The following is a 26139-nucleotide window of genomic DNA, read 5'->3' as shown; positions in this document are numbered from 1 at the left end:
AACATTCTAGCATTCTTTTATATGCTTTGAAGAATAGCCTTGAACTTGACTTCCATGATTGTTAACAAGGCTTCTCCCTCCTCTTACATCATACCCAGGGAGCAATTGGGAAGCAATTACCTTAGCATGGTGCAAGTCTACGCCGTACATGGAAAGCATCTTGGCATTTTCCAGAAATTGAGCATCAGCCTGGGCTGGAGTTAGACTCCTGGTATAAAAACAAGGAAGTTAAATGTAAAAACATAATGACACATGGTTATGTGGTCAGCTACCAATTTTTAAAAAATGGCTAATTTAAGAAACTCCGATTATTTCCCATTAATTACAAGCGGCATCCTTGTTAAAACAAAAAACCATTGAAGGACATTATGTGAAGAATTAGTAATTGCACTGGTACAAATAGGCCAAATAGCCTATTTCTGTGTTATGATTTCTGTGATTATAATTTGGGTAATTTAAGAAGAGACCGGAGATCTGTACTTGGCACATGTATTGTTAATGACTTGGATGAAGGAACAGACAGTTGTATATCAAGATTTTCAGATGACAGTTAGTGGCACAGTAAATCCTATGGATGAGAAGAGGAGTCAGGTCAAGAGGCTGTGGACACTGGGACAATTCAAAATTTCTAGATGGAGATTGACTTTTTACGCTTAGGTAAAGATATCAAGGGATATAGATTGACAGTGGAGAATGGAGTTAAGGTATACATTTGCTATGATCTAATTCAATAGCAGAACAGGCTTAAGGTTCTAAATGGCCTATTCCTGTTTTATGGAAAGTATGTAATATGAAAATATGTAATTATGGAAAGTTACAGGCCCGCATTTTGTGGTGGTAATGACAACAAAACTGTCAGCATTCTTATTATTATTCCTCAGAATCTGACAGCAACTTCTGGGGTTCACAAATGCACAGTTAAATATGCAAATCCAGAAGTTGTTGTCATTGATTCTACCATTCTTCTTGCTTCTCCATGCTGTCAACGTACCCTCTAGTTTTCAATCAAGCAGAATTTTTTTTATACAGTGAGTGATAATGACCTGGAACTCACTCCCTACATCGGTGTGGGAACCAGATATAAGCAATGATTTCAAAAAGAAATTGGATGGGCATTTGATGGAAATAAACGTGCAGGACTGTTGGGATAAAGTAGGAAAATGGTACTGACTGGAATGCTCTATAGAGTGCTGGTATGGACTTGATGGGCCAAATATATGATTCACTTCACAATTATTGAACAGCTTCACTGGCCCTGAAAAACTCATTTTATATCTGTGGTGTTTCAAATTTTTCCACTAAGGTAAAGAAATTCAAATCTTTCAAACTTAACTTTTAAAAGTGTGTTTAGGATACTTCTCCTTCTACCTTAGTCCTACGACTATCCTCTAAAATTTTAATGAGAAGTGAAAAATTTTGTACATTTGACTTGGTTGCCAAAGCTCTTTTAACTGAAGTTCTGTCCATATTGCATTTGAATATCTTCATGGACTAGCCCAAACCAACCACGGATAACCTTCTCCAGCACTACAACGCATTCACCCTGAGCTTGTATCCATCCGACTTTGTCCTCTTTTACCAACACCACTATGCCATTAGGGCATTTTAAGTTATTGAAAAGAAAACTAATTTGATATCACAGCGAAAACTGATGTGAGCATTTTCAAAATACCAAACAATGCCAAACAGAAGGCCACCAAAAGATTATCATTTTTAATTTGTTCATGGGATGTGGGCATCGCTGGTAGTGCCAGTCAATTCCTAATTGGAATCAGGATTTCCAATAGCTCTGCTGGATAATGCAAAAAAACAGTCAAACCTTATAAATGAAGTTCCATCCCTAGGGTGCAATAATGATAGGGCTGCTAGGATTGGTCTTGGTGCAGGGTTTAGGGAGGCAGAGAAATAGTCATCTCGGGTTCCTCTCTGAGAAGTGTGCTGATCGGTATCAGATAAGGACAGGAGTGGACTCCATTTTTGATGCTTCTCTGCAGCTGAAAAGCCTGCAAACATTCACTTTCCAACTCTCAGATGATCAAAGCTCACAATATGCAAAATTAAGGGCCATGATTATAAGATAGTTATTAATAAACCCAATAAGGAAATAAAGAGAAATTTCTTAATTTGGTGTTTAGAATGTGGATCTCACTACCACAGGAAACAGTTAGGCAAATAGCTTAGATGGTTTCAAAAGGAAATAGAGGAGAATGTTAGAGAAAAACGAATCGAAAGCTATGCTGAAAGACTGAGGTGATGTAGATTGAATGGGAGGAGACCATGTGAAATATAAACACCAGCACAAGCAAGTTAGGCTGACTACCAAGTGTCTGTGCTATATATTATTTGTAATTCTATGTAAAATCTGAAAAGTCACCAACAGGAAACAGGAGACCAAAAAACACTATCCTCTGGTATAAAACCCAGCACAGACACTGCATTTAACTACAAAGTGCAGCATACAACAAATTATGGTACTTCTGCTCACTTGCCAAGCTATCGTGTAGTTGCTGGGAAATTCAGGGCCTTCCAAACCAAATTGTGCATTTGACTTAGTAGTTGTACTGTTGCTTCTGAGTCAGGAGACTGGGCTGAAACCTCCAGTCCACCATTTAATCTTGGCCAACGCTTTAGTGTAGAACTGAGGGAATTGTCAGAAAGCCACCTTTTAGATGAGATGGTAAACAAAGTCTGCCTGTTCAGGTGGATGCAAAAACTACCATGGAAATATTTCCAAAGAGCAGAGTTCTGGTATCCTGGCCAAAAGATGACATTGCTCAAACAAAATCACCAAAACAGATTAACTGGTCATTCATCACATTGTTATTTGAGGGGCCTTGCTGTGTGTCAATTGGCTGCCATGTTTCCCTCCTCAAAAATCAAAAGCCAAAAACAATCCTTGACAACTAAGATTAGAACATTTTTAACAGTTAGTTTATCCTACACTACCATATGATTGAGGGTATATTACTACTCAAAGGATAGACCAGAAAATCTTATGCTTCAGTCAAGTAGTCTATCTTCATTTCTATGCTCCTGTCCTCATGATTCCTCTAAAGTATCTAATTTCTTAACAAGATTTGACAAATAGGCGTACATGAGATGAAAAAAATTACATTAACTTTTACCTGTGTGTTTTATGCAGTTCACATATTTTCTCTTCCAATTCCTTTGTCTGACTTGGAGCAAACTGTAATTCTGAGGCATAACCTGCTTTGTGTTCATCTGCATCATAGTCCCCAAGCTCCGCTTGCAACGTGCAAGAACCAAGAAGGGCATGAGTTACGAAAGAGCATGGCAAACGACCACACACAATATCTTGGCGGAGTTGAAGGCATAAGTAATATCTGCAGTAGATAGTACAGGAGGTGGTGAGTTTGGAAGAGGAAAAGAGTATCCCCTTCAGTACTACATAAACCAATTCTCACAATGCTGATTTTATTATCGTTTCACTGAATGGTCTAAGTAGGGCTACCAAACTATTACAGTAACAGAGCTACACTATTAAGAATAGCTTTTTTTCTTCAATAGGAGAAATTTTTAAAAATTGAAGTGAGCCTAATTTACAGGGATTTCAAACCTACCATTCAACTTGAAAAATTAAACCAGTGAATGTTTTTGTTATGTTAATGATCAAAAATGGCCAAACACAAAATTTCCAGCGTTAACTATTTTGTTAAATTCAATCATGAAAATTTATCAATAAAATTACCCAATTTTACTCATTAAAAATAAAAAAACTTTATGCACATTATCCCCCTCCCAATTCTCTGCTTTGTCATTTATTCAATTAAGTTTTATTTCTGCATTATTGATGACATAAGCTTGTGTATATGAGCGATCTCCTGCCAATAATGTCCTATTCAAACTTTCAAGACTACCTACAAAACAAAAAGTCAATGCTATCTTTGCAAAAGCACAGCAACATAAATATTTGCCTATAAATCAACAAATACAGTAGAAATTAAAATTATCAGAACACTTTAATCAGTGTACAGCATGGCGAACACGTGGAACATAAATCTAATGATTTTGTGGACTCCTTGGTACTTCCCTGTGGACCCCAGTTTGAAAACTTATGCCTTGCAATACTTACAAGGGTACGTTTTTGCCCATTGAGTCTCAAAGGCCCTAACATCCATTCTGGAGCATAGATTCACGTCAAATATGTTGCACTTGCTTAATGAAATCAATTTTGACACCTTGACAGCAGAGGCACTGCCAAACAAATTTGCATTCTCAGTGTACAGGGCTTAACAAAGAGAATTCAAAGGAAATTTTTCTCCATAAACACAAACTCCAGAACCCAAGAAAAGTCAGATGAAAAATATCTATTTGGCCAAACAAAGCTCATCCCTCCCTTTTAAAAAAGACATCAAACCGCATTTCAAATTAAAGTATTTAAAACATTCATCACTTTTTTTGCACAATAAAATATTTCTTTATATATCCATTCTGAAATTACTTTTCACAGATACCAATTCAGGTTCCAAGGTTCCATTTTTTTTTAGCATTACTTGAAGCAAGTGTAAGAAATTCGGGTCTTTAATAAACGGATATTTTCTGCATTTTATTAGATTAGCTAAACAGCACTGATTCTCTCTCTAGAAAGAGGATGTTGACATTCCGAAGCTGATAGGATGGCATCTTCTGAAACCCCTTACCCTTTTAGAAAAGACCAAGATATGGCCCTTAGTGTGAGGTAAACTAAATACAGACCTCGAGCAGGATGACGAACAGCAGACTGGTTAGCCATCCTGACGTTTTGAGTAATGATCAAAAATGGCCTGCTTGCCATTTCCAAGCACTTGCCTACTTTTGGTCATAAGACCATAAGGCATAGGAGCAGAAATTAGGCCATTCGTCCCATCGAGTCTGCTCCACCATTCAATCATGGCTGATAAGTCTCTCAACCTCATTCTCCCGCCTTCTCCCCGTAGCCTTTGATCCCCTTACCAATCAAGAACCTATCTATCTCGATCTTAAATACACTCAATGACCTGGCCTCCACAGCCTTCTGTGGCAATGAATTCCATAGATTCACCACTCTCTGGCTAAAGAGGTTTCTCCTCATCTCTGTTCTAAAAGGTTTACTCTGAGGCTGAGCCCTCGGGTCCTTGTCTCTCCTACTAATGGAAACATCTTCCCCATGTCCACTCTATCCAGGCCTTTCAGTATTCTGTAAGTTTCAATCAGATCCCCCCTCATCCTTCTAAGCTCCATCGAGTATAGACCCAGAGTCCTCAAATGTTCCTCATATGTTAAGCCTTTCATTCCTGAGATCGTTCTCGTGAACCTCCTCTGGACCCTCTCCAGGGCCAGCACATCCTTCCTGAGATACGGGGCCCAAAATTGCTCACAATATTCTTTCTAAATGTGGTCTGACCAGAGCCTTATAAAGCCTCAGCAGCACATCCCTGCTTTTATATTCTAGTCCTCTCAAAATAAATGCCAACATTGCATTTGCCTTCCTAACTACCGACTCAACCTGCAAGTTAACCTTAAGAGAATCCTGGACTAGGACTCCCAAGTCCCTTTGCACTCCAGATTTCTGAATTCTCTCCCCATTTAGAAAATAGTCTATGCCTCTATTCTTCCTACCAAAGTGCATGATCTCACATTTCCCCACGTTGTATTCCATCTGCCACTTCTTTGCCCATTCTCCTAACCTGTCCAAATCCTTCTGCAGTCTCCCCGCCTCCTCAATACTACCTGTCCCTCCACCTATCTTTGTACCATCTGCAAACATAGCCAGAATGCCCTCAGTTCTTTCATCTAGATCATTAATGTATAAAGTGAAAAGTTGTGATCCCAACACTGACCCCTGCGGAACTCCACTAGTCACCAGCCGCCATCCTGAGAAGGACCCCCTTATCCCCACTCTCTGCCTCCTGCCAGACAGCCAATCTTCTATCCATGCTAGTACCTTGCCTCTAACACCATGGGCTCGTATCTTACTGAGCAGCCTCCTGTGCGGCACCTTGTCAAAGGCCTTCTGGAAGTCCAAGTAGATAACATCCATTGGCTCTCCTTTGTCTAACCTACTCGTTACCTCCTCAAAGAATTCTAACAGACTTGTCAGGCATGACCTCCCCTTGAAGAAACCATACTGACTTTGCCCTATTTTACCATGCACTTCCAAGTATTCTGAAATCTCATCCTTAATAATGGACTCTAAAATTTTACCAACGACCAAGGTCAGGCTAATCGGCCTGTAGTTTTCCATCTTTTACCTTGCTCCCTTCTTAAACAGGGTGGTTACATTAGCGATTTTCCAGTCCTCTGGGATCCTCCCTGACTCGAGTGATTCCTGAAAGATTACCACTAACGCCTCCATTATCTCCTCAGCTATCTCCTTCAGAACTCTGGGGTGTAATCCATCTGATCCAGGTGATTTATCCACCTTCAGACCTTTCAGTTTTCCTAGCACCTTCTCCTTGGTAATGGCCACCATACTCACCACTGCCCCCCGACTCTCTTGAACTTTGGGGATGTTACTCGTGTCTTCTACCGTGAAGACTGATGCAAAGTACCTATTCAGTTCCTCCGCCATTTCTTTGTTCCCCACTACTACTTCTCCAGCGTCATTTTCCAGCGGCCCAATGTCCACTTTTTCCTCTCTCTTACCCTTTATATATCTAAAAAAAACTCTTGCAACCTTCTTTTATATTACTGGCTAGTTTACCCTCATATTTAATCTTCTCCCTCCTTATTTCTTTTTTAGTTGTCCTCTGTTGGTCTTTGTAGGCTTCCCAATCCCCTGGTTTCCCACTACTCTTCGCCACATTGTATGCTTTCTCTTTAGCTTTTATGTTGTCCCTGACTTCCCTTGTCAGCCATGGTTGCCTCGTCCTCCCTTTAGTATGCTTCTTCTTCCTAGGGATGAATTTTTGCTGTGTCTCCCAAATTACTCCCAGAAACTCCTGCCATTGCTGTTCTACTGTCTTTCCTGCTAGGCTTATCTCCCAGTCAATTCTGGCCAGCTCCTCCCTCATGCCTCTGTAGTTGCCTTTATTCAACTTAATACCGTTACATCTGATTCCAGCTTTTTCCTCTCAAATTGCAGGGTAAATTCTATCATATTATGGTCACTTCTTCCTAAGGGTTCCTTCACCTTAAGCTCCCTTATCAAATCTGCCTCATTGCACATCACTAAATCTAGAATTGCCTGTCCCTAGTGGGCTCCACCACAAGCTGCTCCAAAAAGCCATCTCGTAGACATTCCACAAATTCCTTTTCTTGGGATCCACTACCAACCTGATTTTCCCAATCTACCTGCATATTGAAATCCCCCATGATCACTGTAACCTTGCCTTTCTTACACGTTGCTAGCTAGATAGATGATCATTGGTCATGCTAGCTAGACAGATGATTGGGGGCTGGTAGCTTACCCAGTGTCAAAAAGGGTGTATATGTTGGTGTCATACTTGTGGTAGGGGGCTGAGGTCGGGCGGAGGTGCTGGAGAGGTCCTACTGAGGGCTCGCATGCTGCTGAGCTGTCAATGCTCGTTGGCAACTGCCTTCTTCAGATGGAAGATGGACCAGAGAAGGAGGAGGAACATGAAGGAAAGAATTTCCTAACACTTCGGCTAGAGAACCTTAAACTGTTGTTTCTTAATAAACCATCTTAAAACTACTTTTTTTATTCATTCATGGGGTGTGGGCATTGTTGGCTAGGCCAGCATTTATTGCCCATCCCTAATTGACTTTGTTCAGAGCGCATTTAAGAATTAATCACATTGCGGTAGGTCTGGAGTCACGTGTAGGCCAGGCCAGGTAAGGCCAGCAGATTTCCTTTCCTAAAGGACATTAGTGAACCAGGTGGGTTTTTATGACAATCGATAATGGTTTCATTGTCATCATCAGACTTTTAATTCAAATTCCCAGAGCATTACCCTGGGTCTCTGGGTTACCAGTCTAGTGACAATACCGCTATGCCACCGTCTCCCCCTTATGATTAGTTGACGACCTATTTAGGTATCTGTGGCCCCAAACCCCGAAGTCTTACACAAGAGTCTGCATTTACCTTAGATATATCAATTAGTAATGGAATACTTTGGTGATGTTCTCCAAGCCACCACCTTTCTAGATTGTAAACCTTAAAATTTCTTTAATCTTTCCTCACAGCTCATCCCGCACTAGTGTTCGGCCACTTTTTCTAAAACTCCCCACCAAAATTCCTGAAGAGACTATTTGGAAAACTAGAACCTCAATTATTATTGTTCCTCACAGAACTGCATAGCTGAAATCCACATCTAGTCAATATGCTAGTCCAGGAATAGCCACATTTCTCTCCCACATGAAACTCAAGTTATTAATCCATACAAAAGAAAACAGAGCTGCAAATATGAACATAAACAAAAATGCTGAAAATACACAAAAGGTCCTGCATTAACAGAGGATAAGCAGATAAAGCATATTTTCCATGCTAGTTTAACACTTAAATATTAACTTGTCTTGGCTTTTTACAGATGGCTTATGTATTTAAACATTTTCCATATTTAGTTCAACAAACTACAGCAATTATTTCATAGTTTGTTAGTGTAGTTTTTTAGAAATTCATTCACAGCATGTGGGCATCGCTAGCTATGCCAGCATTTATTGCCCATCCCTAGTCGTCCTCGAGAAGGTGGTGGTGAGCCGCCTTCTTGAATCGCTGCAGTCCATGTGGTGTGGTAGATTGTTATTAAGAGAATAGCTCCAAAGTGTATTGTCTCAATGTGTATAAGTAACATTTTATATAGTATGCTATACTAGTTACTTTTTTAAATTGAAGCACAAGTTGAAACTTTACAAGACTATGTGTTGAAAATATTTTCACAAGGATTTGCTCATCTAATTTTAATCATTTATACCTTGTGATGTCTTCAGTTAACTGTGAAGGATCAGGAGGATAGAATTTTACATTAAAGGAAAACTGCCAAGGACAACCTGCAATGAAATACAAATTGTATTATTTTATGTGGCAAATCAGAACCATAAAGTCATTACAACACAAGGGGCCACCATTCAGGCCACTGATTCTATGCTGGTTTTCTGTACAGTAATCCAGTCAGTCCCATTCCCCTCCTCTATCACTGTAGCCCTGCAAGTTTATTTCCAAGTGTCCACTAAATTTCCTTTTGAAATCTTTGATCATCTCCACTTCATCACCCTCGTAGGGAGTAAATTCCAAGTCATTACCACTTACTCTGTTAAAAAAAAAATGCTTCTTTACATCCCCCCACCACCACCCCCGTACCACCCCCGTATCTCTTGCCCAAAACCTTAAATCTGTATCCCCTCGTCCTTACACCAAAGGCTAAGGGGCTCAGCTTTTCCTTCTTCCCCTTATCTACACCTTTCTTTATCTTGTTGACCTCTGTCAAATCTCACCATCAATACCCTTTGCTCCAAGTGGAAAAACCCAACTCTCCAACCTAACCTTGTAGCTAAAATCCCTCAGCTCTGGAATCATTTTGGTAAATCTCCTCTGCACCCTCTTAGGAACCCTCACATCCTTCCTAAATTCTGGTGACTAAAACTAAACAAGATATTCCTGTTGTAGCCTAATAGAGTTGTATAAAGGTTCAGCATAACTTGCCTGCTTTTGTACTCAATACTTCTATTTATGAAGTTCAAAACCTTATGTGCTTTGCTTATTACTCTCTCAATATGTCCTGCCACTTTCAAAGATCTAAGTACATGAATCCCATACCCCTTGGTCTCTGTGCACTCTTCAGAGCTGTGCCATACAGTGTATACTGCCGTTCCCTCTCCCTTCTGCCAAAATGTTTCTTCACATTTTACAGTATTAAATTCCATCTGCCACTGGTCTGCCCATTCTGCTAACCTATGTCAGTTGCATTTGAGTGCTATCATCCTCACTGTTTGCTGTTGAAGTTCTGTTGAAGGGTCATGAGGACTCGAAACGTCAACTGTGCTCCTCTCCACCGATGCTGCCAAATCTGCTGAGTTTTTCCAGGTATTTTTGTTTTTGTTTTGGATTTCCAGCATCCGCAGTTCTTTGCTTTTATCTCATGTCAAAAAGACAACGGTCCAAGCACCAACCCTTGGAAAACACCACTATCTAACATCCTCCAATCTTAAAAATAATCACCATGACTTGCTGTTTTCTGTCCTTAAGCCACATTTTTAAACCATTAGGATCATAGAATGGTTGCAGCACAGAAGAGGCCATTCAGCCTGTACCAGCTCTCTGGAAGTGTGAGTGATCTGGTCCCACTCCTGCATCTTTTCCCAGTTGGCACTGACCCCTATTCCATGAGCCTCAATTTTGTAAACCAGTATTTATATACTTTGTCAAACGTTTTCTTAAAATCCATACAGGCAACATGATTTCCCCTCATCAGCCTTCTCTGTCACTTTATCAAAAAATTCAATTTTTAAAAATCAATTCACGAGATGTGGGCATCACTGGCTCGGCCAGCATTTATTGCCCATCCATAGTTGCCCTCGAGAAGATGGTGATGAGCTACCTTCTTGAACCGTTGCAATCCATGTGGTGTAGGTACACACACAGTGCTGTTAGGAAGAGAATTCCAAGATTTTGACCCAGCAACAGTGAAGGAATGGCGATATATTTCCAAGTCAGGATGGTGAGTGGCTTGGAGGGGAACTTCCAGGTGGCGGTGTTCTCATCTATCTGCTGCCCTTGTCCTTCTAGATGGTAGTGGTCATGGGTTTGGAAGGTGCTATCGAAGGAGCCTTGGTGAATTCCTGAAGTGCATCTTGTAAATGGTACACACTGCTGCTACTGTGCGTCGGTGGTGGAGGGAGTGAATGTTTGTGGATATGATGCCAATCAAGCGAGCTGCTTTGTCCTGGATTGTGTCAAGCTTCTTGAGCATTGTGGGAGCTGCACTCATCCAAGCTAGTGGGGAGTATTCCATCACACTCCTGACTTGTGCCTTGTAGTCGTGGATAGGCTTTGAGGAGTCAGGTCGTCAGTTATTCATCACAGGAATCCTCGCCTCTGACCTGCTCTTGTAGCCACAGTATTTATACAGTTCAGTTTCTGGTCAATAGAAATTCGCAGGATGTTGATAGTGGGGGATTCAGTGATGGTAATGCCATTGAACGTCAAGGGACGATGGTTAGATTCTCTCTTGTTGGGGATGGTCATTGCCTGACACTTGTGTGGTGCAAATGTTAGTTGCCACTTGTCAGCCCAAGCCTGGATATTGTCCAGGTCCTACTGCATTTCAACATGAACTGCTTCAGTATCTGTGGTGTCACAAATGGTGCTGAACATTGTGCAATCATCAGCGAACATCCCCACTTCTGACCTTACGATGGATGAAGCAGCTGAAGATGGTTGGGCCGAGGCCACTACCGAGGAACTCCTGCAGTGATGTTCTGGAGCCGAGGTGGCTGACCTCCAACAACCACAACCATCTTCCTTTGTGCTAGGTATGACTCCAACCAGTGAGCTCCGCCCCCCCCCTGCCCCCCCAACCCCAATTCCCACTGACTCCAGTTTTGCTAGGGCTCCTCGATGCCACATTCAGTCAAATGCGGCCATGATGTCAACAGCAGTCACTCTCGCCCCACCTCGGGAGTTCAGCTCTTTTGTCCATGTTTGAAACAAGGCTGTAATGAGGCCAGGGACTGAGTGGCTCTGGCGGAACCCAAACTGGGATTCAGTGAGCAAGTTGCTGCTAAGCAAGTGCTGCTTGATAGTACTGTTGATGACTCCTTCTTTACTGATGATCAAGAGTAGACTGATGGGGCGGTAAATGGCCAGGTGAGTGTTGGGACCACAACTTTTCAACTTATACATTAATGATCTAGATGAAGGAACTGAGGGCATTCTAGCTAAGTTTGCAGATGATACAAAGATAGGTGGAGGGACAGGTAGTATTGAGGAGGCGGGGAGGCTGTAGAAGGATTTGGACAGGTTAGGAGAATGGGCAAAGAAGTGGCAGATGGAATACAACGTGGGGAAGTGTGAGGTCATGCACTTTGGTAGGAAGAATAGAGGCATAGACTATTTTCTAAATGGGGAGAGAATTCAGAAATCTGGAGTGCAAAGGGACTTGGGAGTCCTAGTCCAGGATTCTCTTAAGGTTAACTTGCAGGTTGAGTCGGTAGTTAGGAAGGCAAATGCAATGTTGGCATTTATTTTGAGAGGACTAGAATATAAAAGCAGGGATGTGCTGCTGAGGCTTTATAAGGCTCTGGTCAGACCACATTTAGAAAGAATATTGTGAGCAATTTTGGGCCCCGTATCTCAGGAAGGATGTGCTGGCCCTGGAGAGGGCCCAGAGGAGGTTCACGAGAACGATCCCAGGAATGAAAGGCTTAACATATGAGGAACGTTTGAGGACTCTGGGTCTATACTCGATGGAGTTTAGAAGGATGAGGGGGGATCTGATTGAAACTTACAGAATACTGAAAGGCCTGGATAGAGTGGACATAGGGAAGATGTTTCCATTAGTAGGAGAGACAAGGACCCGAGGGCACAGCCTCAGAGTAAACCTTTTAGAACAGAGATGAGTGAAACTTCTTTAGCCAGAGAGTGGTGAATCTATGGAATTCATTGTCACAGAAGGCTGTGGAGGCCAGGTCATTGAGTATATTTAAGACCGAGATAGATAGGTTCTTGATTGGTATGGGGATCAAAGGCTACGGGGAGAAGGCGGGAGAATGAGGTTGAGAAACTTATCAGCCATGATTGAATGGCGGAGCAGACTCAATGGGCCGAATGGCCTAATTTCTGCTCCTAGGTCTTATGGTCTTATGGGTTGGGTTTGTCCTGCTTTTTGTGCACAGGACATAACTGAATAATTTTCCACACAGCCGGGCTGATGCCAGTGTTTTAGCTGTACTGGAACAGGTTGGCCAGGGACACGGCAAGATCATAAATCTTCAGTACTATTGTTGGAATATTGTCAGGCCCAACAACCTTTGCACTATCCATTGCCTTCAGCCGCTTCTTCATATCACGTGGAGTGAATCGAATTGGCTGAAGACTGGCATCTGTGATGCTGGAGATCTCTGGAGGAGGCTGAGATGGATCATACAATCTTCAGCCAGAAGTGCTGGGTGTAACAAATGCTTCAGCCTTATCTTTTGCACTGATGTGCTGGGCTCCCCCATCATTGAGGATGGGGATATTTGTAGAGCTTCCTCCTTCAGTGAGTTGTTTAATTGTCCACCAACATTCATAACTGGATGTGGCAGGACTGCAGAGCTCAGATCTGATCCGTTGGTTGAGAGATCGCTTAGCTCACTTTTCTCACTTGCTACTTATGCCGCTGGCAGGCAAGTAGTCCTGTGTTATAGCTTCACCAGGTTGACACCTCATTTTTCAGTATGCCTGGTGCTGCTCCTGGCATGCCCTCCTGCACTCTTCATTGAACCAGGGTTGATCCCCTGGCTTGACGGTAACGGTAGAGTGGGGAATATGCTGGGCCATGAGGTTACAGAATGTGTTTGAGTATAAATTTGCTGCTGCTGATGGCCCACAGCACCTCATGGATGCCCATTCTTGAGTTGCTAGATCCGTTCGAAATCTATCCCATTTAGAACAGTGGTAGTGCCACACAACACAATGGAAGGCATCCTCAGTGAATGCAGGACTTTGTCTCCACAAGGACTGTGCGGTGGTCACTCCTACTGATACTGTCATGGACAGATGCATCTGCGGCAGGCAGTTTGGTGAGGATGAGGTCAAGTATGTTTTTCCCTCTTGTTGGTTCCATCACCACCTGCCACAGACCCAGTCTTGCAGCTCAGTCAGTAGTGGTACCGAGCCACTCTTGGTAATGGACATGAAATCCCCCACCCAGAGTTGCCACCGTCAGTGCTTCTTCCAAGTGGTGTTCAACATGGAGGAGCACTGATTCTTCAGCTGAGGGAGGACAGTACATGGTAATCAGCAGCAGGTTTCCTTGCCATGTCTGTACTGTTTGACCTGATGCCATGGCTGACCTGTTTGATCTGATGCCATGAGACCTCTGGAGTCGATGTCGAGGACTCCCAGGGCAACTCTTTCTCGACTGTATACCACTGTACCACCACCTCTGCTGGGGCAGGACATACCCTGGGATGGTGATGGTGGTGTCTGAGGCATTATCTGTAAGATATGATTCCACGAGGGTGTCTATGTCAGGCTGTTGCTTGGGAGATAGCTCTCTCAATTTTAACACCCAGATGTTAGTAAGTAGGACTTTGCAGGATCGACAGGGCTGAGTGCCTAGGTCGATGCTGGGTGGTCCATCCGGTTTCATTCCTTTTTTGATACAACTGAGTGGCTTGCTAGGCCATTTCAGAGGGCATTTAAGAGTCAACCACATTGCTGTAAGATAAGGACAGCAGGTTATTAGTGAACCAAATGGATTTTTACAATATATGCCAATAGTTTCATGGTCATCATTAGACTTTTAATTCCAGATTTTTATTGAATTCAAATTCCACCTTCTGTCATGGTGGGGCTCGAACTCAGGTCCCCAGAGCATTACCCTGGGTCTCTGGATTACTAGACCAGCGACAATACCATTACGCCATCGCCTCCCCTTAGATTACATTAGTCAAGCACAATCTGCCTATATAAATCCTGCTGACTCTCCTTAATTAGCTCAAATCTCCAATAGTGCCTGCTGATTCTTTCCCTAATTATAGTTCGTAAAAATATTCAATAAATTAGGGTTATACACAACAAAAAAATCAATAACATCTATGTCCAAATTAAACTTCGATGGTCCTAAACATACTACTGTTTAAGAAATAGTACACTTACTTCGAATTTGTTTCTTTATTTCCTTTGCCGGGTCCAACCAATTCTAAAAAGAGAGTTGTGCATTAGAACTAATCATATGGAAAAATACACATTTTATAATAATTAGATCTAGAGAAGCAGGATTTTCAAGAAATCCTAAGCTCTTCTTTCTGAAAATCTTATGTTATCAATTTTTGCAATGTTTACTAGGTTGACGTATTCTACTTGGTACATTCCAGCATCGTTTCTGAGTATTTGCTGCACTTAAGCCAATGCAATTGTACAATGCATATTCTGCACAGCATTTTCATCATTTCCAAGTAGTTTCACCACTACTGTCACCAGATCTTCATTTACTGCTATTTCACCCTAGCTCAAAAAACTTTCCCCAGACTCGAGCCAGGATTGAACAAAAGTCCACAAATACACTGCTGTTCATTTTTCAATGTTCAAATTTCACAGACCTATTATGTTTCACAAAGTCCTAGTAACAGTTCTCCCACCTAATAACTTTAAACACAAGGGACTAAAGATCCCGCATTGGACGTAATCGGAAAATTGCAACAATAATGTATTAGTTACATTATAGTTCGCATTTCTGTTAAAGTTGATGTGCACGATCAAAAACGCAAAATCTTCTGTAAGCTAATGCAATCGGCAAGTGGAATGGAATATAATAGCTTTGTTTTCTCTTCCCTTTAAATTTCTTAATGTGTTTATGTTATAGCTTTGTTACTACAGCTGAAAATGAGTTTATCATGAAAAATAAACATTTCTGAAAATGTTCTTCACCTGTGAGTAACCAGATTGAAAATTACATGAATAAACCTACACCAAATTATTTAATAGTTTAACTGGTATATACTAGTCAATTTCTCAGTAAAGGAAATATTTTTTGATTTGTGTAAACTAAAAATGTGCCTCTGTACCAAAGGAAATCAGCACAATTTAAAGAACCTTTCTGAACCATTACAATGCAGAACCTTGCAATTTCAAGCTGGACCGCAGAGCCCGATTGAGTGCGCAGAAACCTCGGGCAAGTGGTTGTGTGCGTAACCCACTTAGGTTTAAAATTCCCCAATCTTTTGTGCAGATTCAGCCAATTTTGCCTGGATTGTGCTAACATTACTCGTGTAAATATGCAGAAACTTTACCCCAAGGTCTCAGTTCCTGCAAAATGTTATGCTCAGAGCAGCACCGTCTTATTAGGAGTTTTCAAATAGCCAAAATGTCTCCTACCACATATCATTAATACAATAATTCTAAAGCTCCTATATAATGGGTTATTCAAGCATTCTTATTTGCAGGAAAGCTAAAAAAATGGCTCAATTATCAGTGACAGAAACGTTTGCAGATAAACGATGTAAACACTGCTCTATTAATTCTAATTAGTGCCACTCAATCACCTATACCCTTCAACCCACCAAATGCCCAGCCACCCAAAGTGAAAATTCTCACCATTTCTAAAGGTACGGGGTGAAAAAATGTATGGCCTTTTATGACAAATCAGGTAGGGGTGGGTTAACAGTTAACATTAATATGTTGGGTATTAATTTTTCCAATGCAGAAATTCAGAAATATTTCCAGCACGATCTGTCAACTGATTTGGATTGAGCAACTTCCGTCATACATAGCACTTTGCTGCTTGCTTAATTCCTATACCTGACAAAACCTCACATCAACAACACCAATTAGCGGGTACATTAGCCAAAGCAGAACAATTCTCAACACTTCTGTCTCCTGAGATCAACTACGATGGCCCCACTGCTACACTGTTAGAGACCAGCCTTAGGAACACAACTAAAGGGTGTTTGGTATGCAGCTCACAAACTATCCAGCTGCAGCTGAGGAGAACAGCTGGCAGATAAATGGTTGGCAGTGATAAGTGAACAAGGGTGAGAATAAATCATTAAGCATTCAGCAAAGCACAGGCTGGAGGTCAAAGATTTGTAGCATTTGAACATGGAAGTATCAACAGGCGCAGCAGGGGAGGAAGCAGAAAAAAACAGGATTCAACTTGTGCCAAGAGGAATAACAATAGACTCAATAGATTAAGAATTAATGCAAGGAAGACAAATACTTTGGAACTATGCAGCAAAATTCTTCTAACACCTACAATATAGGATAGCACATTTTTAAAGTATCCATAGGAAAAAAGCCAGCAAGCATTTTTCTTATGACTTTGAAATAGGCTGCAATACAAGTTCAGTCAGTTGCCAATACTGAGGCTGTTTGGAATCAAATTATGTGCATTTTTTGCATTGCACTTTCACAGCTCTATCTTAAAGCAACATCACAAATAATAGAAACTCCAGTATTTTCAGGCATCTTTTATTATATCTGTCATTTATTATTGTTCGCAATCAGTCTATCCACAAGCTTTGTAAGAACCATAAGTACAAATATTATCACAATTTTGGCAAAACAGAACTCAGGAGAAACTTTACTGAGAATGATTAGGATATGGTATTCACTAGCATAACAACTTGCATTTATATAGTGCCTTTAATGTAATAAAGCCTCCCAATAGTGCTTCACAGGAGCATCATCGAACAAAATTTGACACCGAGCCACATGCAATGGTATTAGGGCAAATGAAGAAAAGCATGGTCAAATAAGGATGTTTTATGGAGTGTTTTAAAGGAGAAATGAGAAATACAGAGGCAGAGAGGATAAGGGAGGAAATTTCAGAGCTGAAGACCTCAGCAGCTCAAGGCACAGCCAATGGTGGAGCAATTAAAATCAGGGAAGCACAAGAGGCCAGAATTGGAGGATGACAGATTTGAGGATTATAGGACTGAAGGAAATTACAGAGATTAGAGGAGGCGAGGACCAAGAGATTTGAAAGTAAGTGTGAAAATTTTAAAATTGTGCAATCACTTAACCAGGAGCCAATGTCGGTCAGCAACTACAGGCTGGCTAGCTTGTACTTCCGGGGATTACCATTGGAAAATCTGGTTGTTCATTTTATTCGAGGCTTTAGATGAGAAATGCAGAGCCAACCAGCACAGCAATTACAGGTGGGATAGGGATTGATTGTTTGGGGGACGTGGGTCCTGTAAGGGCAGCTCCGAACCTTGGTCCAAACATGGAAAAAAGATCTGAACTTAAGGAGGTGAGTTGAGAGGGACTGCCTCTGACATCAAGACAGCACCTGACCATTAGTGGCATCAAGGACCCCTAGCAAAATTGAAGTCAATGATAATCAGGGGGAAAACTTACACTAGCTGGAGTCATATCTAGCACAAAGATGGTTGTGGTTTGTGCAGGTCAATCATTTCAGTCCCGGGACATCGCTGCAGGAATTGCACAGGGTAGTGCCTTAAGCCCAACCATCTTCAGCTGTTTCATCAATGACCTCCTGTCTATCATAAAGTCAGAAGTGGGGATGTTTGTTGATGATTGCACAACGTTCCATATCATCCATGATTTCTCAGATACTGAAGCAGTCCATATGCATATGCAGCAAGGCCTGGACAACATTCAGGCTTGGGCTGATAAACGGCAAGTAACAAATGCGCCAAACAAGTGGCTGGCAATGACAATTTCCAACAAGAGAGCATTTAACCAGTTCCACTTGACAATCGACAGTATTACCATCGCTGAATTCCCCACCATCAAGATCCTGGGTGCCACCACTGACCAGAAGCTGAACTGGACCAGCCAAACAAATACTGTAGCTCCAAGAGGAGTTCAGAGGCTGGGAATCCTGTGGTGAACAGCTCACCTTCTGACACCCCACAGCATGTCCACCATCTACAAGGCACAAGTCAGGAGTGTGATGGAATACTCTCCGCTTGCCTGGATGAGTGCAGCACTCTCAACACTCAATAAGCTCGACACCATCCAGTACAAAACAGGCTACTTGATCAACACCCCCTCCACATCTTAAACGTTCACTCCTTCCACCTCCGGCATACAGTGGCAGCAGTGTGCACCATGTGCAAGATGCACAGCAGCAGCTCACCAGGATTCCTTCAACAGCACCTTACAAACCCCTGGCCTCTATACCTTGAAAGGTAAGGCATCAGAGGTACGGGAACACCTGCAAGTTCCCCTTCAAGCCACACACCATCTTGACTTGCAACTATATTGCCCTTCTTTCACTCGATCAAAATCTTGCAAGGCACTTCCTGACAGCACCGTGTGTTAATGTTGAATTTGTGTTGCAATGAAATGCATGTTTTAAATTGGTAATTAAGCACAGCTGTTCCAAGTTGGGGAAGGATTAGGGAATCATTGTAAGAGTATATAAACCAGTTCACTCGGAGTGTCAGAGGAACTGGGAGAGTCCATGACTCTGCTTTGCTGTCTTGGAAATAAACCTGTTTTAAGGTCCAGGCTAGCTTCAGACTCATTCTTCCTCAACATACAATTATTGGAGTTAACACCGTGGGTGTACCTAGGCCAGGATGGACTGCAGCGATTCAAGGTGGTGATTCATCATTATCTTCGTCAGGACAATTAGGGATGGGCAGTAAAATAAATGCTGGCCTTGCCAGTGACACTCACATTCCAGCAAAGTTGTTAAAAAGGGAAAAAAATAGAATGACAGTAAACAAGCCAGGAATATAAAACAGGTTGCAAGAGCTTTTGCAAGTTTATAAAAAGGAGCAGAATCCTGGTGATCCCTGAGAAGCAGAAACATAAGAATTTATCATGGGGAATGAGTAAATAGCAGGGGCATTGAACAAATATTTTGTGTGTCTTTTACGGTGAAGACAGACATGTTACATAACAGAAATAGAGAGCAGCCTAGGGGCTAGAAAAGCTGAGGAAATGCAAGTAATTCATATCAGGAGAGAAAATGGGCTAAGGAAACTTTTGGGGCTAAAATCTGACAAATCCCCAAGACCTGATGGCCTACATCTTAGAGCTCTAAAAGAGATAGTGCTGCGCTGGCTATCACTTTCCAAAATCCCTAGATTGTAGAATGGCCTTAACAGATTGGAAGCTGGCGAGTGTAACACCGCTATTCAAAAAGGCAGGGGGAGAGAAGACAGGGAACTGCAGGCAAATTGGCATGACATCAGCCATCAGCAAAGCGTGGAATCTATTATTAAGGAAGACTTAACAATGGACTTAGATAATCATTGTATGATCAAAGTCAATGTGGTTTCATGAAAGGGAAATCATGTTTAACAAACTCATGGAGGTAGGGGTAATGTATTAGTTTGCATAGAGGATTGGTTAACTGACAGGAAGCAAAGAGTAGGGGTTAATGGGCATTTTCAAATTGGCAGGCTGTGACTAGTGGAGTGCCATAAGAATCAGTGCTGAGGCCTCAGTTATTTACAATCCATATTAATTACTCAGACAGAGACCAAGAGTAATGCATCCAAGTAAGCTGACGATACAAAGCTGGGTAGGAATGCAAGATGTGAAGAAGACATGAAGACGCTGCAAAGAGATATAGACAGATTAAGTGAGTGGGCAATAAGGTGGCAGATGGAATATAACGTGGCAAGTGTGAAGTTATTCATTTTGAACCTAAGAATAGAAATCAGAATTTTTCTTTAAAAAAGCATGAACCTTATAAATGTTTATGTTCATGTTTAGAGAGTCTTAGGTGTACACGTACAAGGAACACAAAGTTAGCATGCAGGTACAGCTAGCAAACAGGAAAGCAAATGACACTTCCCTTCCCTTCCTTGACCTCTCTGTCTCAATTTCTGGTGATAGACTGTCCATCAATATTCATTACAAGCCTACCGACTCCCACAGCTACCTCGACTACAGCTCCTCACACCCCGCTTCCTGTAAGGACTCCATCCCATTCTCTCAGTTCCTTCGCCTCCATCGCATCTGTTCTGATGATACCACTTTCCAAAACAGTTCCTCTGATATGTCTTCCTTCTTCCTTAACCGAGGTTTTCCACCCACGGTGGTTGACAGGGCCCTCAACCGTGTCCGGCCCATCTCCCGCACATCCACCCTCACATCTTCCTCTCCCTCCCAGAACCATGATAGGATCCCCCTTGTCCTCACTTATCACCCCACCAGCCTCCGCATTCAAAGGATCATCCTCCGCCATTTCCGCCAACTCCAGCATGATGCCACCACCAAACACATCTTCCCTTCACCCCCACCCTGGCGGCATTCCACAGGGATCGTTCCCTCTGGGACACCCTGGTCCACTCTTGCATCACCCCCTACACCTCAACCCCCTCCCACGGCACCTTCCCATGCAACCGCAGAAGGTGCAATACCTGCCCCTTTACTTCCCCCTTCCTCACCATCCAAGGGCCCAAACAGTGCTTTCAAGTGGAGCAGCACTTCACTTGCACTTCCCTCAATTTAGTCTACTGCATTTGCTGCTCCCAATGTGGTCTCCTCTACATTGGAGACCAAACGCAGACTGGGTGACCGCTTTGCGGAACACCTTCGGTCTGTCTGCAAGCATGACCCAGACCTCCCTGTCACTTGCCATTTCAACACACCACCCTGCTCTCATGCCCACATGTCCGTCCTTGGCCTGCTGCAATGTTCCAGTGAAGCTCAATGCAAACTGGAGGAACAGCACCTCATCTTCCGACTAGGCACTTTACAGCCTTCCGGACTTAACATTGAGTTCAACAACTTCAGATCCTTTGAGCCTGCTCCGCCATTCAGTAAGATCACAGCTGATCGAATTACGGTCAAAATTCCACTTTCCCATCTGCCCACGGAACCCTCAACTCCCTTGTCAATCAAAAATCTAACTCAGCCTTGAATATATTCAATGACTCAGTCTCCACTGCTTTCTGGGGAAAGAGAATTCCATATAACGATCCTCAGGAAAAAAAAATTCTTCTCATCTCAGTCTTAAATAGGAGGCCCCTAATTTTTTTTTTTTAAAAAACTGTGTTCCCTAGTTCTAGATTCCTCCACAAAAGGAAACATCCTCCCAGCATCCACCTTGTTAAGTCCCTTCAGGATCTTATATGTTTCAATCAGGTAACCTCTCATTCTTCTAAACTCCAGTGTATACAAGCCCAACCTGCTCAACGTTTCCTCATAAGATAAGCCCTTCATCCCTGAAATCAGTCAAATAAACCTTCTGAGCTTCTTCTAATGCAACTAAAACCTTTCTTAAGTAAGGAGAACAAAACTGCACACAGTACTCCAGATACTTCTCCACTTTTATATTTAATTTACCTTGCAATAAACACCAATATTCCATCTGCCTTCTTAATCACTTGCTGTACCTGCATACTAACTCTTTATGAATCATGTACCAGGACATTCGGCTCCCTCCGTACCACGGAATTTTTAAATGTTTCCCATTCAAACTATAGGCCACTTTTCTATTCTTCCTGCCAAAAAGTGGACAAGTTCATATTTTCCCACATTACATTCCATCTGCCAAATTTTTCAACAGGTAACCTATATAAATCCTTTTGTAGACTCTATGTTCGCTTGACAACTTACTTTCCAAGCTATCTTTGTGTCATCAGCAAACTTAGCTACCATACATCCGGTGCCCTCATCCATGCCGTTGATATAAATTGTAAACAATTGAGGCCTCAGCATTGATTCTTGTGGCAATCCACTACTAACAGCTTGCTGGCCTGAATTTTTAAAAAATTCATTCATGGGATGGGGCGTCACTGGGTAGGCCAACATTTATTGCCCGTCTCTAATTGCTCTCGAGAAGGCGGTGGTGAGCAGCCCTCTTGAATTGTTGCAGTTCATGTGGTGTAGGTACATCCACAATGCTGTTAGGCAGGGTGTTTCAGGATTTTGACCAAGCGACAGTGAAGAGACGGCAAAACATTTCCAAGTCAGGATAGTGAGTGGCTTGGAGGGGAATTTCCAGGTGGTGATACTCCCATGTGTCTGCTGCCCTTGTCCTTCTAGATGGTAGTGGGTTTGGAAAGTACTGTTTAAGGAGGCTTGGTGTGTTCCTGCAATGCATCTTGTAGATGGTACACACTGCTGCTGTGCATCGCTGGTGGAGGGAGTGGATTTTGCCAATCAAGCAGGCTGCTTTGTCCTGGACGGTGTCAATCTTGAGTGTTGTTGGATCTGCATTCATCTTGGCAAGTGGAGAATACTCCATCACACAATAAGCCATTTTTCCCTACTCTCTGCTTCCTATTAGATAACCAATCCTCTATTCATGCTAATATGTTGGCCCCTAAACCTTGAGCTCTTACTTTGTGTTGTAACCTTTGATATGGCACCTGATCGAATATGTTTTGGAAATCTAAGTACACCACATCTACAGGTTCCCCTTTTTCCAAATTCCTCCAAGAACTAAGAAATTAGACAGGATTTCCCTTTCACAAAACCATGCTGAGTCTGCCTGATTGTATTACAATTTTATAAGTATCCTGCTATTGGCTCCTTATTAATGGATTCTAACATTTTCCCTAAGACAGACGTTAGGCTAACTGGCCTATAATTTCCTGCAGAAAGTCTCCCTCCTTTCTTGAATAGAGGTGTTACTTTTGCGATTTTCCAATCCACTGGGACCTATCCAAAATCTAGCAATTTTGGAAGATCACAACCAATGCATCTACAATCTCTGCAGCCACTTCTTTTAAGACGCTAGGATGCAAGCCATCAGGGTCAGGGGACTTGTTAGCCTTTAGTTCTAATAGTTTTCCCTGTATGCTTTCTCTAATGATTGTGATTCTCTTAAATTCCCCTCTCCCTTTTACCTCTCGATTTTCTACTTTCCTGGGATTTTTATTTGTGTCTTCAACAGTGAAGAGAGACAAAATACAGTGCTTCCCCCATTTTCTTGTTCCTTGAGCAGCAAGCAGAAAAGCGGAGTTAAGGCTGAAAATCTGCTATGATTGTATTGAATGGCCGAGCAAGCTGGACGGGCTGTATAGTCTACTCCTATTTATGTTCTTATCAAAGATTGAAAAAAAAATCTTGTGCTTCAGACATGGTAGGGCAATGAATAAGTAACCAGCAGTAATTTTTTTTCTTAATTCTTTCATTGGATCCGGAGTTGCTGGCAAGACTAGCATTTGTTGCCCATCCCTAATTGTGGCTTGCTAGGCCATTTCAAAGGGCAGTTAAGAGTCAACCACATTGCTGTGGGTCTGGAGTCACATGTAGGCCAGACCGGGTAAGGATATTAGTGAATCAGATGGATTTTTACAACAATCGATGATAGTTGTCATGGTTGCCATTACTGAGACTAGGTTTATATTCCAGATTTATTGACTAAACTCAAATTTCACCAGCTGCCACGTCCCCAAAGAATTAACCTGGATTATTGGTTCAGTGATATTACCACTACACCACTGTCTCCCCCGATAGATTCATCAAAAGGAAAGCTTAACACTTTATACCCACTCACTCCATTGGGTGCCAGTAAGGCTGGGGTTTGCAGCCTGGTTCAGGTCATATCCTGTGTTGGTTTGTCTCTTAACATGATGATGGTAGGAAAATAAAATTACACCTAAATTCTAGTTATTGATTAAAGAAGGTTTGGTTGATATCATCTGAATAATATGTAAACTTAACTGCATATTGGAGGTAGTTTTGCTCATTCAAAAATGTAACTCAATCTCACAAGTATTGTGGGATTCTTGAATGCCCCATTAATGCATTACCTCAGGATTTAGGGGGTCTGTGGAATTTAACATGGGAGCAAAACAAAAGTTAAAAAGGTTGAATACCCCTGGCATAGATGTATTTAAGGGAAAGCTAGGTGAACACGCGAGGGAGACATGAACAGAATATGTTGATGGGGCTAGGTGAAGCAGGTGGGAGAGGGCTCCTGTACAGTATAAATGGGTCTGTGAGGCCAAATGACCTATTTCTGCGCTCTAAATACTTTGCAACTTTATAAAGGAGAGAGATCTCTTGCAACGTTAAACAAAATAATACAACTCCCGCAAATCTCCTCTCTGATGAATGGATGAACTCTTCATGAACCTGGTTATCACGGAAATCAGATTTGAACTTCTTCCCAACTCAAGCCAGGCAGTTGGCAGCCATGGTGACACAACACAAGAGTAAACTTCACAGGTATATAAGGCTTGTACTTCAGTTAACTTTTATTCTGGAGTCTATGCTTTTAAAAAATGATAGCAAAGCCGAGACCTAAGAAAATAATTGCTTAATATTAGTTAAAACACACTGAAGCAAAGTCCTCCGAGCCGATCACTTTAATGCAAAAAACAGTTACATAATTAAAAATAATTTTTGATTCTTATTCCTTGATACAGCAACAGCTGCCCCAACCCACAACTAAAGAGAAAAGGATTTTGTCTCTATTATTCGTCTTGGGTTAATAAGACCAGATACATACATTTGAGTATCTTGGTCTGAATCATACCTCCACTTCAGATGGTGAAATTCTGGTCACCGACAGCAGTGGGGAAAGCAGAAGCCCAGTCTGTATAAATTGAGCAACACAGGAGATGCGCTGGTCAACGTAATTCTTTTAAATAACCAATCATACATTTTTAATGTCCAAACCTTAAAGAATGAAAAATACTAAACAGTCACAAGATTGTCTGCATAGCTAAATAAAACCTGTGATCTTTGTATACATGGAACATTATACTGCAGACTAACTACATTCTATTGTGGTATAAGGGGGGGGACAAGTTGTGTCCTCCCATCGCATATATTGCACCAACCCAATATAGACAAATTTAAGAATGCATAAAAAGGAAGGAGACTGCTGATCCAATGAATGATGCTGGCCAATTATACAGCAGCATACAGAGAGGGTAGAGCAGGCAAAAGACTTTAAATCATTTAATAGTCGTGATGAAGAAATTGAGATTCTTTTCTGAATAGATGAGCTAGGACAACCTTCCTGATCCTTAACTATTATGAGACCATTCAAAATGGATCATACTTTTGCTGAAGAACTTATTCCTCTCATCACCCTTAAATTGGGCTTTGCATATTGAACTATATACCGTGGATCTGAAGTAATGCGCAAGATTTACCTTTTCATCCAGTTTTGGATCTTGCAAACCTTTAAGGCCACTCTTTGCTCCTTCTTTGGGTACTTAAAACGTGTTTACAAATTACAGCAATAACACCATGTTCCAAAATGATAAAGTACAAGGGAAAGGTGAGAATAACAAAAGTTTTGGCGAAGCTTTTTGGTTTCTCATCATTGGCTGCAGTACATTTTTATTTTTATTTAGAAACCCTCCCATTTTAACTGTCACTTCAAAGAAGCTATGAATAGTTTTATTTCAATTCTTAATCTTACCTTTTCATCTGCAGCATCCCGAAAAGTGAGGCCAAAATAATCCCTTTCCAACAGATTGATTTGCTCACACACCTTGTCAAACAGTATCTGGCCCTTGGCACGTTTCTGAAAAATAAAAGCCACAGACAAATTTAGATTTTAATCTTAACATGCAAAATAAATAATAAAAATTAAAAATAATGTTTTATCTTAAAAGGGACATGTTTACAGCACTAGGAGAATACCATTCAAAAAATAATTG

The 26139-nt window shown here is 41.7% G+C and overlaps 1 protein-coding gene across 19 annotated transcripts in view; it reads right to left on the bottom strand.

Annotated features, from left to right (window-relative positions):
* epb41l2 (erythrocyte membrane protein band 4.1 like 2) overlaps positions 1-26139 on the bottom strand; it is a 206598-nt gene that overhangs the window by 62220 nt on the left and 118239 nt on the right. For all 19 annotated transcript variants that reach the window (XM_078542095.1, XM_078542107.1, XM_078542109.1 and 16 more), the window contains 5 exons: positions 25899-26003; positions 14741-14783; positions 8853-8928; positions 3126-3344; positions 121-208 (listed from right to left, as the gene is read on the bottom strand). In XM_078542095.1, the coding sequence (XP_078398221.1) occupies positions 121-208; positions 3126-3344; positions 8853-8928; positions 14741-14783; positions 25899-26003 (531 nt within the window). The remainder of the gene's footprint in view (positions 1-120; positions 209-3125; positions 3345-8852; positions 8929-14740; positions 14784-25898; positions 26004-26139) is intronic.

Source organism: Cetorhinus maximus, chromosome 5 (assembly GCF_964194155.1).
Source record: "Cetorhinus maximus chromosome 5, sCetMax3.hap1.1, whole genome shotgun sequence".
Taxonomy (NCBI): domain Eukaryota; kingdom Metazoa; phylum Chordata; class Chondrichthyes; order Lamniformes; family Cetorhinidae; genus Cetorhinus; species Cetorhinus maximus.
This window is presented reverse-complemented; position numbering and strand designations above follow the sequence as displayed.